We start from the raw sequence: 16,319 nt of genomic DNA, 5'->3' as shown, positions 1-16,319 counted from the left end.
CATCGCCCAGCTGGCTAAGTGTTCTGAGGACCAGGAATAGCCCTGCCAGCACTGGCCTCACACATCCAAAAGTGATGTGGCCCACAAGGCTTCTACCAGGCAAGGAGAAATTACCAGATTCTATGGAGACGTCACTGGCCACAGAGGCTGAGCCTGAGGAATCAGTGGAGGAGTTGAGGTCGGTCATGGCCTCCAGAGTCGGCCTCCTGGTGACAATCACAGCTTGCCTGGGCTCCCGAGCTTGGCGGAGGATAGCCAGGGCATCATTGTGTGTGGCTCCTTTGAGAGACTTGCCGTTGATGGAGAGAACCTCGTTGCCCTTCTGAATGGTCCCTTCCTGGGAGGCCAGCCCGTTAGGGAACACCCTGTGAACCTGAGCAAACCAGAGGAGGTCAGGACCCAGGACTTACCATATTGGATCCGGATTCTTGCTGGAGGAGGATCACGACCGGTTAAACCCAGGTTCTTGTTCAGTTGCTAAGCAACCACCTCTTCTGTGACCCCATGAACTGTAGTCTGCCAGGCTCCTATGTCCATGGGATTTTCCAAGCAAGAATACCGGAAGGGGTGCCACTTCCTTCTCCTTGCATCTTCCCCACCCGGGAGTCGAACTTATATCTCCTGCATTGGCAGGCAAGTTCTTTACCACTGAGCCACCAGGAAGCCCTGAAGATTCTTTCAAAGAAAATAAAATGAAAGATGTCCTAGCTCAGGGCTGCCAGCCAGCTTCACCCCTTTCTCTACCCAGAGCAGAGATCATTAGCAAAAGTGGCCAGACTGGCCATCAAAATTCTTTCCAACACAACCTACTAGACTGTATTGCTACAATCCTAGTTAACATTTGGTCACACTCTTTTGCCCTTTGTGCTCTGCATCAGCATTCTCCCAGGGAAACTTTCTTCAAGCACTGATTTTGTGCCATATTAATAGATATTGTGTTAGAGAAGTTTCCAAGGTCTAAGAAAATTAAGAACATTGGATAAAATACAAGCTCTGAAAATGTCTACCGTGTAAAAAAAATTAAATTAGAGACTCTATAGTACAGGCTGGCATGATAATTCTCTAAGAACAAGCCAAATAATATAGTGATCCCCAAAAGGTTCAGCAAAGCATTCTTTTTTTCATAGAGAAATTCTCAAACCACATGTTTCACAGAATGCAGAATTATTATCCTAGGAAGTCTAAATATTTTTAAAGCTCCTCCCCTAGAAATTCTGATCCTTAATTCCAATTAAAAGAGACCATCACCCACCTAAGTTCCCTTTCTGAAAAGTGTGTAGGATTGAAAAAAAAAACTCATGTCTTTGCCACAGTTGTCTTCTTTTTTTTTTCTTCCTGTAATACATTTTTTTTTTAACATGTATGGGGCTTTTTATTTTTTGGCCCCACGGTATGTGGGATCTTAATTCCCTGACTCAGGATCAAACCCACCGCCTCTGCAATGGAGGCACAGAGTCTTAACCACTCGACTTCCAGGCAAGACCTGCCTCAGCCTTTTTAATGATGTAAACTCTAATGTGCTTAATTAGGAGGACTGAATGACAGCATGAGTGGGCAATCGCTAAACTGTGCTATGTGTTGTTTTGCTGTTATCCTTTGATCAAGGTTCTTTGTTTCTCTAAATAGTTTCAGTGTTGGAAAAATTCTGTTATGGGGTCAGATGTAGTCAAGATCCTCTGATTACGAGACCCGAGTAGGAGGCAGAATTTCTGTTCTGCATCTCCATCCATCCTCCACAAATGAAGCAAGCATGCCAACGATCCCCCATCCTGAGGCATGGGGAAGAAAGCTTGCACGTCAGTGGGAGCCCAGCTTGTTCTTGATAATGGACGGTACTCAGCGTTAGTTCTCTTTGAATGAATCTGGAAAGGAACAGAAGCGCTCAAACATGGAAGGAGAAAGGGGAAGTTCGGTGCATAGGATCAGCCGATGTGTACCGCTCCTGGCTTTTGAGGCAGTGTCAGGGGTGGCGGCCGAAATGGGTGCAGAAAACTCCCCCCCTCCAGGGCAGACCCACAGATCCAAAGTGTTGTTCCCACAGGTAAGCTCTCTTTTCTGCTCTTCAATTAGGAAGCAGACTGTACCGTCCAGAATGTCTTTATGGTGATCTGCCAGTGCTCAGTGTCAGAACTAGGTCCTCATGGGTTTTATGTGCTTTTTTGTGGTGGAGAGCTTGCTTGCAAAGAAGGAAGTTGCTGATCACACACGACTGATTCTGAAATGACTGAAAGCAGTGTGCCGAGTTACCCTGCATACCAGCTGGTCCTGCGAGAACAGGGGGCTGGACCTCGAGATCTGAAGCCTCGGGTACATCCTGAGCTGTGCTCTGTGAATAGCAACAGAAACAGCTTCCTGACCTTTCCAGGTGGGCCCCACCACCCGCCGCCAACCATCAGATCTGCTTCACCACCGTCTCTGTTAACACACCCCATCTCCCAGTGGGCAGACCCAGGAAAACAGCCTCCTGTACCACACCCGCCTGCCCAAGGCCTCTTTCTGTCCAGGTGAGACCTCTTTCCATCTAGATGTGCTGTGCTATGTGTCACAGCCAGGCCTTCAATCCTTCCTGTAAAGCCTTTGGCAAAGGCTTCTGTGGTCATAAATCATTCTTGTCTAAACGTTGGTGGCATATGTATGTCAAGCACAGGAGCTCAGGTCAGTGCTCTGTGATGGCCTAGATGGGTGGGATGGAGTGGGGAGTTGGGAGGGACATCCCAGAGGGATGTGTATATGTATACATGTATATATGTATATACATATATGTATATGCATATATATGTATATATGCATATATGTATACCTATAGCTGATTTGCTTTGTTGTACAGCAGAAACTAACACAAACATTGTAAAGCAATTATACTCCAATAATAAGATAAAATGTTGGTTGCTCAGTCATATCCGATTCTTTGTGACCCTATGGACTGTAGCTTCTCTGCCTATGGGATTCTCCAGGCAAGAATGCTGGAGTGGGCTGCCATTTCCTACTCCAGGGGATCTTCCTGACCCAGGGATCAAACCTGGGCAGGTCTTCTGCATTGCAGGCATATTCTTTACTGTCTGAGCCACCAGGGAAGCCCAGTGGCTTATAAAGTTAAAAAAAATTTTTTAATGTTGGTGGCTAATAGGTTACTGAACTCTATTTCCAAAAGAGACATGACACTGAAAAAAATTTGTTTTGAATTTTCTTCCTGTTTTCTTGTTGTTGAGATGAAATTCACGTAACATTCAATTAACCTGATAGCTCAGTTGGTAAAGAATCCGCCTGCAATGCAGGAGACCCTGGTTTGATTCCTGGGTCGGGAAGATCTGCTGGAGAAGGGATAGGCTATCCACTGTAGTATTCTTGGGCTTCCCTGGTGGCTCAGCTGGTAAAGAATCTGCCTGCAATGTGGGAGACATGGGTTTGATCCCTGGGTTGGGAAGATCCCCTGGAGAAGGGAAAGGCTACCCACTCCGGTATTCTGGCCTAGAGAATTCCGTGGACTGTATAGTCCATGGCGTTGCAAAGAGTTGGACATGACTGAGCAACTTTCATATCACTTCACTTCACTTCAATGCAGTGACATTTACTGTGTTGGAATTTTTTAAACGTCTCTCCAGGACCTTCAAAAATGGAGGCATTAAGGTTTTGACTTCAAGAAATTCTGATAAAACAGCTCTGGGGTGAGGCTGAGATGCCTGTAATATTTTTTAAAGTTCCATAAGTGATTCAGATTTCTTTGGGTAAATTAAAGTTGTTTTGTGTACACAGAGACCTTTTTAAAGTTAAGGATCATGGGACTTCCCTCGTGGTCCAGTGGTTAAGTATCTATGCTTCTCTAAGTATCTTAAACTCCTGTCCAGGGCCTGGGGTTATGCATTCCTCTGATCCCCCTCCTGATAAGTGTTTCCCTCTCCAAGGGTCATTGCCTCTGGCTCTGATGAACCCCATGACTGGGCCACTCACCGTGATCACCTTGTTTTCTAGATCTGCTCCTCCTGCCAAGCTGAACCCAAGGCCAGCCCCTTCCTCCTTGTGCAAGATGGTGACATGGATGCTGTCTAATTGCTGCAGAAGGAAAATATATATATTAAAAACATTGTATTGCAACACCATGAACAATTTAGCAAGTATTCTTCTTCCCCTCTGTTCAAGTTTAATAAAACTACAGAAGATGAAGATTTAACAAGTGTTCTAACATCAGGCTGTGTGTGTGCTTAATCATGTCTGACTCTTTGCAACCCCATGGACTGTAGCCCACCAGGCTCCTCTGTCCATGGGATTCTCCAGGCAAGAATACTGAAGTGGGTGGCCATTTCTTACTCCAGGAGATCTTCCTGACCCAGAGTTCGAACCCATGTCTCTTGCATCTCTGGCATTGGCAAGTCGATGCTTTACCACTAGCGCCACCTGAGAAGCGTAATATCAGGCTGATATGCTCTCAAATCGCAGCTTGTCCATGTTGCCAGTTGTGTCAAACCCATCTCATTATTTAGAAAAAGAAAACTTTCTGGGAAATCATGGGAAGCTCAAAAGAAAAAGAAAATGCATGTATGGCAACCTGTAGAGTTCTTTTCCTCTCCTGTGCACCCATCCACACCCACATCTGTATAGATGGGGCTGGGTGCTACTGAGTTAGCTGGAAATCGAAGTTGGGACAACACAGCTCTGCCCCCTGGTGTGGGATGGGGTCAGCCTGGAGAACTCTGGGTCAGCAAAGCTGGGGTGGTGCAGTTTTGCAGGAGTTGGTGGTTCTGTTTTACACCTGCTGCTCCATGGGGCACAGCAGCAGCATTAAGGAGACCAGCTGGCTTCTCACCCTAGAACACACATGTGTACACACACACACATGCATGCCTACCCAGGCACACATACAGACACACACACACAGAGTACTTCCCAGCCTGGACCTGGGCTCACCTGGAGCCAGAACATCCCTCTGCAGTGTCTAAAGTCAGAGACCCTCGTCTGGTCTCAATGGTGGTGGAGGGGGTTCTCAAACTCAAGTGCATCCAGGGCCCAGGCAGACCACTTTAAAGAGCAAAAGGGGCAGATGTGAGAGAGAGAGAGGGGAACTACAGAGAACTGAGAGCACATCGGCTCGAGAGGACCCTCTGCTCCTAGGAATGCAGACCAGTGCTCCAGGACCATTCATGCCCTTTATAAAAAGAGAGAAGCCAGGAGACTTCCCTAATGTCCAGTGGTTACGGATCTGCCTTGCAATACAGGAGTGTGGGTTCCATCCCTGCTTGGGGAACTAAGATCCCACAAGCCACAGGGCAACTAAGCCTGCAAGTTACAACTAAAGAGTCTGTAAGCCATGGCTAAGACCTGATGCAGCCAAATAAATAATATTTAAAAAGAGATAGACAGGGAAGCCAGAATCCAGGTTTTGATTCGGGTTTGATGATATTTAGAATATTAATATAATACTGAGCTTCCCTGGTGACTCAGACGATAAAGAATCTATCTGCAATGTAGGAGACTTGGGTTGGATCCCTGGGTCAGGAAGATCCCCTGGAGAAGGGAATTGCTGCCCGCTCCAGTATTCTTGCCTGGAGAATTCCATGGACAGAGGAGCCTGGCGGGCTACAGACCATGGGGTCGCAAAGAGTCAGACATGACTTAGCAACTACACACACACACACACACACACACTCACACACACACACACACACACACTCACACACACACACAATATAATACTTTTTAGACAATCACCAAGCAGACCAAATACAATACACCTGCAGGCTCTCAGGCCACCAGTTTGTGCCCTGGCACAAAGGAATAACCTTAAATCAAAAATTCACTTGCTGTGGCACCACCAGAGCCTCCGCTGTGCCGCTAGCTCCACGAGCCTTTGATCTGGAGTCCCCAAGCCCCAGGGGGGGGATGAAGGGATGAATGGACTTCATGGTCCCCACCTCTACTGCAGCACTGGCCCAAATCTCCCAACTTGTCCCCAGGCATCAGCTTACTTGCCTTGTAAGAGTCCTTTGTCAAGTTTAAAAGCAAATACTCTCCCAGGGAGGCCCCAAGAAGGACAGTTATGTATTTTACACAGTACTTTGTTGCTGTTGTTCAGTTGCCAAGTCATGTCGACTCTTTGTGACCCCATGGACTGAAGCTTGCCAGCCTTCCCTGCCCTTCACTATCTCCCGGAATTTGCTCAAACTAATGTTCACTGAATCCTTGATGCCATCCAACCATCTCATCCTCTGTCACCCCCTTCTCCTCCTGCCCTCAATCTTTCCCAGTATCAGGGTCTTTTCCAGTGAGTTGGCTCTTCACATCAGGTGGCCACAGTATCAGAGCTTAAGTTTCAGTCCTTTCAATAAATATTCAGGGTTGATCTCCTTTAGGATTGACTGGTTTGATCTTCTTGCAGTCCAAGGGACTCACAAGAGTCTTCTCCAGCACCACAGTTTGAAAGCATAAGTTTTTCAGTGCTCAGCCTTCTTTATGGTTCAACTCTCACATCTGTACATGACTACTGGAAAAACCATAGCTTAGTCTCTGTTATTTTGTTGAAATCAGGCTCTGGGTAAGATGGTGCCAGTGCACAGGTGATGAGCAAGAGCCCCAGAGGCCCAAGACATCTTTTCAGGCTCACCCATGCCCTTGATCTAGGGCAGCAGTCCCCAACCTTTTTGGCACCAGGGACCAGTTTCATAAAAGACAATTTCCCCACAGACTGGGGGAGGGTGATGGTTTCAGGGTGATCCAAGTGCACTACATTTACTGTGTACTTTATTTCTATTATCATCACATCAGCTCCACCTCCGATCATCAGGCATTAGATCCTGGAGGCTGGGGACCTCTGCTGTAGGGAACGCTGGCTGTGATGCCTCCTTACCCTCTCCTCCCAGTCTGGATAATTCCAGTGTAAACAGCCTTCGTGGACTGGGGTCTCCCAGACGGATGCAAGGCCCATGAGGCTGTGCTCGTCTGAACTCAATGAGCCTCAGTTCTGCCTGACCACTTCCTCTCCACAGACTTTTGGGTCATGCTCAGAAGGCATAGGGGAAGTGGGACTTTCAGAATGACTTGACTGAGTGTGGGAGCCTTTGCAAGTCCTGGGATCAGTCACCTCTCGGTGAGCAGGGCAAGTCTTCAGGCAAGAACTCAGAATTTATGATGGACAGCTTACTCGCAAGCAGTATCACCCTGGAGATGCAGGCCAGGCAGGCAGCCAGGGGAACAAGGAGATAGAAAACCTTAACTCTGTGACCTTGAACCTCACCTTTCTCCTTTATTAAATGATCGAAAAGATACAACTCTATGATTGAAATCACTTCATGAACGACAAAGCTCCCTATACTGGAAGGACTGATTTTGGTCCAGTGATACAGCACCCCTCTGCCCCTGGGCAGGGCACAATCTGGTATCTGCCCCTGGGAACCACTGTCTTGACTTCAAGGATCCCTGGGCCACATGGGTTGCTTCTCCTCCAACCTAACTGAGGTGACCACACTGCTCTGAGCAAGGCCTTCATCTCTGTAAGTGCTAAGTCACTCAGTCATGTCCAACTCTGAGACCCATGGACTGTAGCCCACCAGGCTCCTCTGTCCATGGGGTTCTGCAGGCAAGAGTACTGGAGTGGGTTCCCATTCCCTTTTCCAGGGGCTCTTCCTGACCCAGGGATCAAACCCATGTCTCTTAATGTCTCCTGCATTGGCAGGTGGGTTCTTTACCACTCATGCCACCTGGGAAGCCCTTCATCTTGGTAAATGCCCATAAAAAAGAAACCTACCTTTAATGTAGCTTCATCCAGAACCTTCACTTCCTCTATGAGCTTCTTTAGTTCCTCTGTGCTCAGCAGGGAGATAACCGATTGACCGGGCTGAGGGGTGCAGTGGTCACAGTCGTTGGCTTCCGTGGACTCATTGAGACCTTCCGTGTATTCTCTCAGCTCTGAAAGGCTTGGCAGGGAGGAGAAGCACACAGTATGAGTTGTGATGCTAACAAGAGCTAACAGCCTTTGCATACCTACTGTATTACTGGAGGGTGCTAATGTTCATTCTACAAGTACATGCAACAATTCTATGAATAGATACTAGCAATTCTTCACCATAGAGATAAAGACATTGGGGTTCAGGGAGGTGGGGAAACTTGTCTATGGTCATGTGGTTATGAAATGCCAAGATCTGGAATTTGAAATCACAGATTGTGGTGTGTCTGACTCTGAAGTCTGTGTTCAAAACTTCACCCTGAAGTATAACTGATGCTTTGGGCAAATCTGCATTTATATGACCACCAAGAGCGATGTCCTCTCTCTCTCTCACACACCCACATACTCACCCACACACTCACAAGACCCATACACTCTCACACCCACATACTCTCTCTCTCACACACACACATATGATCATAAGAACAGGTGGTGACTTCCTTGGTGGTCCAGTGGTTAAGAATCCACCTTGTATTGCAAGGCACATGGACTCATTCCTTGATCTGGGAAGATCCCACACGCCACAGAGCAACTAAGTCTGTTTGCCACGACTACTGAGCCTATGCTCTAGAGCCTTCGAGCCACAACTACTGAAGCTCATGTGCTTAGAGCCCATGCTTTGCAACAAGAGAAGTCACTGCAACGAGAAGCCCGCGCACCACAACTAGAAAAAACCTTTGAAAAGCAATGAAGACCCAGTGCAGTCAAAAAATAAATAAATAAATAAACACTTAAAAAAGAGAGAGACAGAACAGGTGGAACAATCCTTTAGCAAACCTGAGAAACTTTTTAAAGACTCAGAGGATTGTAAGAGGACGAAAGATGAGAGAGGTGAACACTGGTCGGAGACACTCACTTGAGAGAGAAGCCGGTGTCTGAGGCAGGAGCTTCGGCAGAACTATTTGCGGGGTCTTCACTGAATGCTGCGGGAGGCAACACCCCTTCTTTGGGGCTGCAGGGGGTCTGGCCGAAAGAGAGGGAAGACGGGAGGCACAGCAGGGACTTCATGACGGCCGAGGACACTTGGCTGCTGATGGAGTAGAGTTTACTGGTCTTCTCGTCCAGTGGCTTCATCTCGCAGGACTGGGTCCGGCTCAGGGGGAAGCTCCGAGCCCGCTGACTTGGCATCTTGACCACTGGGCCTCGGGGTCCCTCCATCTGTGTCGCCAGCAGCCTTGAGAGAGGGTCGGGGTCAGGGGAGAGGGTTTTCTGGCCGGGCTGCTGTTCCAGGGCAGGGTGCCCCGACACGCTGGGGTCGCTGGCCTCTGGGGTGGCCGGGGAGGCGGGGGGCAGCTGCTCTGGCTCTGGCCGCTGCTTTTCCATGGTGGGGGGAGCCCCTCGCCCCGAGGGACCAGAAGCCCGCCCTCCCTCTTGCTTCCCGGGAAGTTCTGCTGCTTCACCCGAGGAGCTGGAGGCCTGGAGGCTCAGTCTCTGGGCTCCTCTGTCAGGCGGGTGAGCGGAGCCGAAGGTTTCGAAGGAGCTGATCCTCTGCTTGATAGAGGACGAGGCCCGCGGGGGTGGCCCGGGGCGCTCCCTGGAGGCGGGGGTCGGCTGGCAGGAGGCGCCCATCTCTCGTCTGGAGTCCGGAGCACGACTGCTCAAACCTCTCAAGCTTTGGCGAAACCAGGCTGGCTTGGGGGCTACTGGAGGGCCCTTCTTCGCGGTGCTGCCGCCCGCTGGCTTATAAGTTTTGGGGCCACCACCTGTGGTGTCCAGCTTCGCGGCAGCCCCGTCTGGGTGGCCTCGCATCCCGTCTTCCTCACCCCGTGGGGCGTCGGGCTGCAGTGGCACGTGGTTGTGGTTCTCACTCATGATGGGGCTAAAGAGATTTTTGATGCAGTCAGAAATTCTAACCCAAGGGTCTTCAGCTGTGGTCTCAAGGCTATAGTCCATCCGAGCCTGTCTCCTAAGCAATGGGTGTTTTACTGGGGACGTTTGCGTCCCTAGGGGGCAGAAAGAAGGCCAGAGCTGTGTGTTACACCTTGTTGTGGGTTTTCCTCCTAAGTTTTACTTTCAAAGATGAACAGCAAGGATTCTAGGGGAGGAGATGAGCAGAGTGGGAGATCCCTAGCTGGATAAGCTGCTACCCCATGTGCTATCACCTGGCTGAAGCGCACACAGAACCAGGGGACCAGGGGCGTGAGTTAACGCCACAGCATCCTAGCATTTTACAGCTAGAAGGGTTCCCACAGAATACCCAGTCTGATCTCTGATGCTGTGTAATTGAGGAACCCAACATTCACAAGGATGAGGGGTCACCTGTTGGCAGTGCCAAGACCCCCGTCTCCTGACTCCCCACTTTTGTGTCCTTTTGTAAGTCCTCTCCATACAAACCTTCAAGTTGCAAACTTTCAGAGATGCAAATGTGTGTTCTCATGTCCAATCACGTGAGTTAGTTCATATGTCTGGTGTACATTGTCACATGTGTGCATCCTCTACAAGTACTTGTGCTTGCGTACACTTTACTGTATAGGACTGTACAGAGGACAGTAGTACAGTGTCTTTATTTCAAACCCAGAATGTCTGGAAGCAAGCGTAAAAGCAGTGGTGATATAGCTGGCACTACTGTACTTTTCAAGGTACTGTACTGCCAGATTTAAAATGCTTTATTTTTTGTGTTTATTTTTTATGCATTATTTTTGTGAAAAATATTATAAATCCATTACAGTACAGTACTGTGTAGCAGATTGTGTTAGCTAGGTATCTAGGCTAACTTCGTTGGACTTAAGAACAAACTGGACTCGAGAATGTGCGCTCAGAACGAACTCATTCGTATGTAGCGGACTTACTGTGCTAAGTAGCCTCTTGGATAACTCATTAAAACTTTAAAGGTCAAAACAATTCTCAATTCTCTTACCATTTAAACTTGTAAGCCATGAGTCACACACTGACAGCCTTAATTGGTTTGGACCACCCACGTCACTGAAAAGCAATGCAGGCCTGAAGGACTTCAGACAGGTTGCACCCCAGCTCAATGGGGTTACAGCCCTCTCTCTCACCCAGTCAGCATTTCACACATTAAAGTATCATCTGGTCCCTGAAGTCATGTCAGTTTGCTACTCTCCCTACTCGAAGACTTAACCAGCTTGCTCAGCAGAGGAGCGTTCCCAGCCCAAAGAGTCAACGAGAGGTGAGAAGGCTCCAGGGAGAAAGAAGCTCTCTACCAGTGATTTCCCAAACTGGGTTGCACACTGGAAACTGAAGGATCTAAAATATACTGGGTCTGATTTAATAAACCTGGGATGAGCCTGGGTGTTGGCATTGGGGCAGCCCCACAGGTCCTTCCAGCCTGCTCTAGCGGGCACGCCCAGTCAAGTTCAGGCCCTCACCCCTGGGGTCAGAAGAAGAGGAGCATATGTTGGTCTTTCTTGGAAGCCCATCTTGAGCAAGCCAGGACAGGGGAGGCTCTGCCACCCACCACTCTTTCCCAGGGGCAGAGGGAGGCTGGCCCCCAGGTCCTGCACAGCTGAGAAGCCAAGTGCATGTGTGGCCCTTCGGTCACCCCAGGTCTCATTGTTCTGGTGCCATGCTCTGGGTAGTGTCTGGTATCAGACTTCAGCCCAGTGTCAGGAAGACATTGATTCCTCCTGCATGTTGTTCCAATGCCAGCCCTCAAGCTACAAACCACGCGGGGCATTAAGCCTGGAAGACCCCAACGAGACATTCTGCACTATCTCAGAGGCCAGGGTGGTTAGTACTGACTCTGGGGCTTTACTAGGTGTGTTTGGCCCTCTCAGCCTGGTCCTGCATTTATGCATTGCTCTGCTGTAAGGCCTGTTGTAAGACTCAGCAGTCAGACACTCTATGTGAGAGCCTTATGCAAACTGGGTCGAGGAGCTCTTGCCAGTAGAGCGCTGAGATGTTCCCTGGTGTGTTCCTCAGTTGGGGTGACTAAAGGGTGGAGAGGAGCTTCTAGTAGTAGGGCCCCTGCTCCAGGTGAGATGTGCCAGGTATTTTCATTCACAGCATTCCTGGACCTCCAAGAGCCTTCTGTGAGCTTTGCATGTGGTTATTGCTGTTTAGTCGCTAAGCCACAATGAACTCTTGCAAACACCATGGACTGTAGCCCGCCAGGCTCCTATGTCCACGGGGTTCCTCAGTCAAGAATACTGGAGTGGGTGGCTATTTGCATGTAGTGCTACTCAAACAGGTTGAGCAATAAATATGTAAGTGTGTAGCCTATATATTTATAATTCCGCCACTACCACTATTGGGAGCTCCCTGATGGCAGGAACTGGTCTATCTTCTTTCAGTCATTCTCCTTCACATTCATTCTCATCTCTCTTTCTCTGTGCATCTCCCTCTTTGTGTGTCTCTCTCTCCCAGCGTCTGTCTCTTCCTCTGCCTTGCTCCTTCCTGAGAAGCCAGTACAGGGACCCATGAAGGCAGCATTCAATACACACTTACTGAATTGAATCACTTATTGGGGTTCTATGTGATTTCCCACTTGCTGATGAGAAAACTGAGGCTCACACACACAAAAGCTGAGTTGCCCCAAATCACACTGGTGAAGGACAGAGCCAGGTTTCCCACCCTGGTCTCCCTGACGCCAAATCCCATGCTCTATCCTCGAAGCTCTAAATATTCAGCTCACATCTCAGCACTTTCAGTGGCAGCATGGGGGCACACCCCGGTCATCCCCCGCATGGGGGTGATGACCACCAGCAACCTGCTAGTCACTCATGCCTCTCTGACCCGCATTCCCAGACTTGGAAATGCTGGAAGCAGCTTTCTAGAAGGCTGTCACCCTGCAGGCAGCGACTGCTTGCTGTGGTTGGATAGGCGTGTCTGGGACCTTTCCCAAGGGCTCCTGACTCTCTGGATTGGCCCGCATTGCCCCCACATTGCCCCCGTGCATCCCCCCCACCCCCCCCACCCCCGCTGCATTACATCATCACTACTCCAGCCAAGAGGTTCCCACCCTGGATGGCACTCCCGCTGTCCCACCGCCTCAGGGGGAGCCCTGACTGCTCACCAGCCCAGGTCCAGCTGTCCAGCCATGCAGGATGCTCTAACGCTCCAGATAGTCTTCCCCTAATGCTGGACCTTGACCCAGAAGGTCCCTCCTCCTGGCAGATGGCAATGAAGACCTACCTGGGCTGGCTGCCCTCCTCCCTGGCTGGCCCTCTGAGAGGGATGTCGTGTGTGGCCCGACTGCAGGTCCTGGGTGGCCAGCAGCGGAGTGAGGGGTTCTCCCTGCTGCGTCTTCCTGCGGAGGTGGCGGTGGCAGCAGTTCTCTGGCTTCCTGTGGTGTAAACAGGAAGTGAGACTGTGTCAAAACGGTAGCCTCCAGCTGTGAGAAAGTAAGGAGCCCTCTGACTGGGACTGGGGGGCCGACATTGAGCAGCTTTAATCAGAAGTCCAATAGCAACCCTGCTGATCAAGAGGGTTCTTTCCTTCATGGCACTGCCTGCATGGGTGACCAGGGAGCTGGCACCTCCTGGAGGCCCAGAGCATCCCTCTGCTTCCTGGACACACGAGCCAGCATCCAGTACAAGGGCTCATCCACTTAACACATGTGAAGATCCTGGGCCCCCTGTAACCAGGAGAAGAGGGATGGGGGTGGGGAATGGGGCTGGCACTGCTTCACGTACCACTCAGTTCAGTTCAATTCAGGTGCTCTGTCGTGTCTGACTCTTTGCGACCCCATGAATCACAGCACGCCAGGCCTCCCTGTCCATCACCAACACCCTGAGTTTATTCAAACCCATGTCCATCGAGTCGATGATGCCATCCGGCCACCTCATCCTCTGTCGTCCCCTTCTCCCCCTGCCCCCAATCCCTCCCAGCATCAGGGTCTTTTCCAATGAGTCAACTCTTCGCATCAGGTGGCCAAAGTATTGGAGTTTCAGGTTTAACATCAGTCCCTCCAATGAACACCCAGGACTGATCTCCTTTAGGATGAACTGGTTGGATCTCCTTGCAGTCCAAGGGACTCTCAAGAGTCTTCTCCAACACCACACTTCAAAAGCATCAATTCTTCTGTGCTCAGCTTTCTTTATAGTCCAACTCTCATATCTATGCATGACCACTGGAAAAACTGTAACTAGAGGGACCTTTGTTGTCAAAGTAATGTCTCTGCTTTTTAATATGCTATCTAGGTTGGTCATAATTTTCCTTTCAAGGAGTAAGCGTCTTTTAATTTCATGGTTGCAATCACCATCTGCAGTGATTTTGGAGCCCAAAAAATAATGTCTGACACTGTTTCCACTGTTGCCCCATCTATTTGTCATGAAGTGATGGGATCAGAAGCCATGATCTTAGTTTTCTGAATGTTGAGCCTTAAGTCAACTTTTTCACTCTCCTCTTTCACTTTCATCAAGAGGCTTTTTAGTTCCTCTTCACTTTCTGCCATAAGGGTGGTGTCATCTGCATATCTGAGGTTATTGATATTTCTCCCGGCAATCTTGATTCCAGCTTGTGCTTCTTTCAGCCCAGCGTTTCTCATGATATACTCTGCATATAAGTTAAATAAGCAGGGTGACAATATACAACCTTGACGTACTCCTTTTCCTATTTGGAACCAGTGTGTTGTTTCCTGTCCAGTTCTAACTGTTGCTTCCTGACCTGCATATAGGTTTCTCAAGAGGCAAGTCAGGTGGTCTGGTATTCCCATTTCTTTCAGAATTTTCCACAGTTTATTGTGATCCACACAGTCAAAGGCTTTGGCATAGTCAATAAAGCAGAAATAGATGTTTTTCTGGAACTCTCTTGCTTTTTCAATGATCCAGTGGATATTGGCAATTTGACCTCTGGTTCCTCTGCCTTTTCTAAAACCAGCTTGACCATCTGGAAGTTCACGATTCACAGATTACTGAAGCCTGACTTGGAGAATTTTGAGTATTACTTTACTAGCGTGTGAGATGAGTGCAATTGTGTGGTAGTTTGAACATTCTTTGGGATTGCCTTTCTTTGGGATTGGAATGAAAACTGACCTTTTCCATTCCTGTGGCCACTGCTGAGTTTTCCAAATTTGCTGGCATATTGAGTGCAGCACTTTCATAGCATCATCTTTCAGGATTTGAAATAACTGGAATTCCATGTACCACTACATCTGGCTAAACTCCTCCTCCCAGGGGGGAAGACAATGAGGCAAAGATCTGCCCCCTGAGTCTTCACTAAGTTAAGGTTAGAACCCTTGGAGGAAAACTTGTATCTGTTGCTTTCTATATTGTGATTCATTATTCGGTTATTTATGGTCTTCCTTGATGGTTCAGTGGTTGGGAAAAAAAAAAAAATCCACATTCCAATGCAGGAGACTTGGGTTTGATCCCTGGGTTGGGAATATCCTCTGGAGAAGGAAATGGCTACCCACTCTAGTATTCTTGCCTGGAGAATCCCATGAGCAGAGGAGCCTAGCAGGCTACAGTCCATGAGGTCACAGAGAACTGGACATGACTGAACGACCAGAAGACAACATGCAGCTATTTAGAAAGGATGTTGTGAAGGATGACAGAAACTCTGGAACTGCGCCATATCTCCCCTCTGCTGCCCCCAGGGTGACTTGATCGGTTCAGGGCAGGATGGTTTTCCCATTAAGCATGGATGTGGCCTCAGGCTGCTTCACAAACCAGTTCAGGGATGAGCTGGACCAAGCACCAAGTCACTCTCTAATGCTTGAGTAGAGTCTGGGTTTTCATACAGCATGAAAGACATGTTGCCAGGACCCAGAGGCAGGGACCAGCACCAGTTCTGTCCAGAGCGGGGCAGAAAGCTTCCCAGGAGAAGTGCTTCTTGTCTGGCTCTTGAGCAAAAGGTAAGAACTTTCCAGGCAGAGAAGCCAAGAAAAAGTGTTCCAGAGAGATAAACATCCATGGTAGAAGCAAAAAGCAGGGCAGCAACCCAGAAAGAAAAGAAGGCCAATATCAAAATGATGCTGTATTATAGGGCTTCTCTGGTGTCCAGTGGTTAAGAATCCACCTGCTAATGCAGGGGACATGAGTTCGATCCCTGGTCTGGGAAGATCCCCTATGCCTCAGGGCAACTAAGCCCAAGTGCCCCAACTACTGAAGCCAGAGTGCCCTAGAGCCCATGCTCTGCAACAAGAGAAGCCACTGCAATGAGAAGCCCACTCGCTGCACCTAGGCAGACCCAACACAGCCACAAAATAAAATAAATAATTTAAAGAAAGATGCTGCCAACATTTTTCTGCAGGGGAAATACTCTGCCACACTGAAGTTCATGGCATCTCTTTTCTGCTCTTTCCAGGGTCAGGTGGAATGATGGGTTGGCTATTAGACAAGGGAGGCTGTGAGCTCCCTTCCAAAAGGAAGGAAAGAAGGAGGAACAAATGCACCATGTGGGACTAAAAGAGAAACTGAAAACATTTGTGGCCTGAGATTTATATCTACTTTGTCAATAAACATTCTTTAGGAAGGATAAGTCT

General features: G+C 48.9%; 1 protein-coding gene across 4 annotated transcripts in view; it reads right to left on the bottom strand.

Annotated features, from left to right (window-relative positions):
* IL16 (interleukin 16) overlaps nucleotides 1-16,319 on the bottom strand; it is a 170,308-nt gene that overhangs the window by 61,199 nt on the left and 92,790 nt on the right. For all 4 annotated transcript variants that reach the window (XR_010659102.1, XM_065906139.1, XM_065906140.1 and 1 more), the window contains 5 exons: nucleotides 13,028-13,178; nucleotides 8,790-9,876; nucleotides 7,736-7,904; nucleotides 3,949-4,050; nucleotides 115-373 (listed from right to left, as the gene is read on the bottom strand). Coding sequence is in view for 3 of the 4 variants with exons in the window: in XM_065906139.1 (XP_065762211.1) it covers nucleotides 115-373; nucleotides 3,949-4,050; nucleotides 7,736-7,904; nucleotides 8,790-9,876; nucleotides 13,028-13,178 (1,768 nt within the window). In the remaining variant the exon portion in view is untranslated. The remainder of the gene's footprint in view (nucleotides 1-114; nucleotides 374-3,948; nucleotides 4,051-7,735; nucleotides 7,905-8,789; nucleotides 9,877-13,027; nucleotides 13,179-16,319) is intronic.

Source organism: Muntiacus reevesi, chromosome 15 (assembly GCF_963930625.1).
Source record: "Muntiacus reevesi chromosome 15, mMunRee1.1, whole genome shotgun sequence".
NCBI classification, from domain to species: domain Eukaryota; kingdom Metazoa; phylum Chordata; class Mammalia; order Artiodactyla; family Cervidae; genus Muntiacus; species Muntiacus reevesi.
The sequence above is the reverse complement of the archived record's forward strand: the minus strand, read 5'-3'. Positions and strand labels throughout refer to the sequence as shown.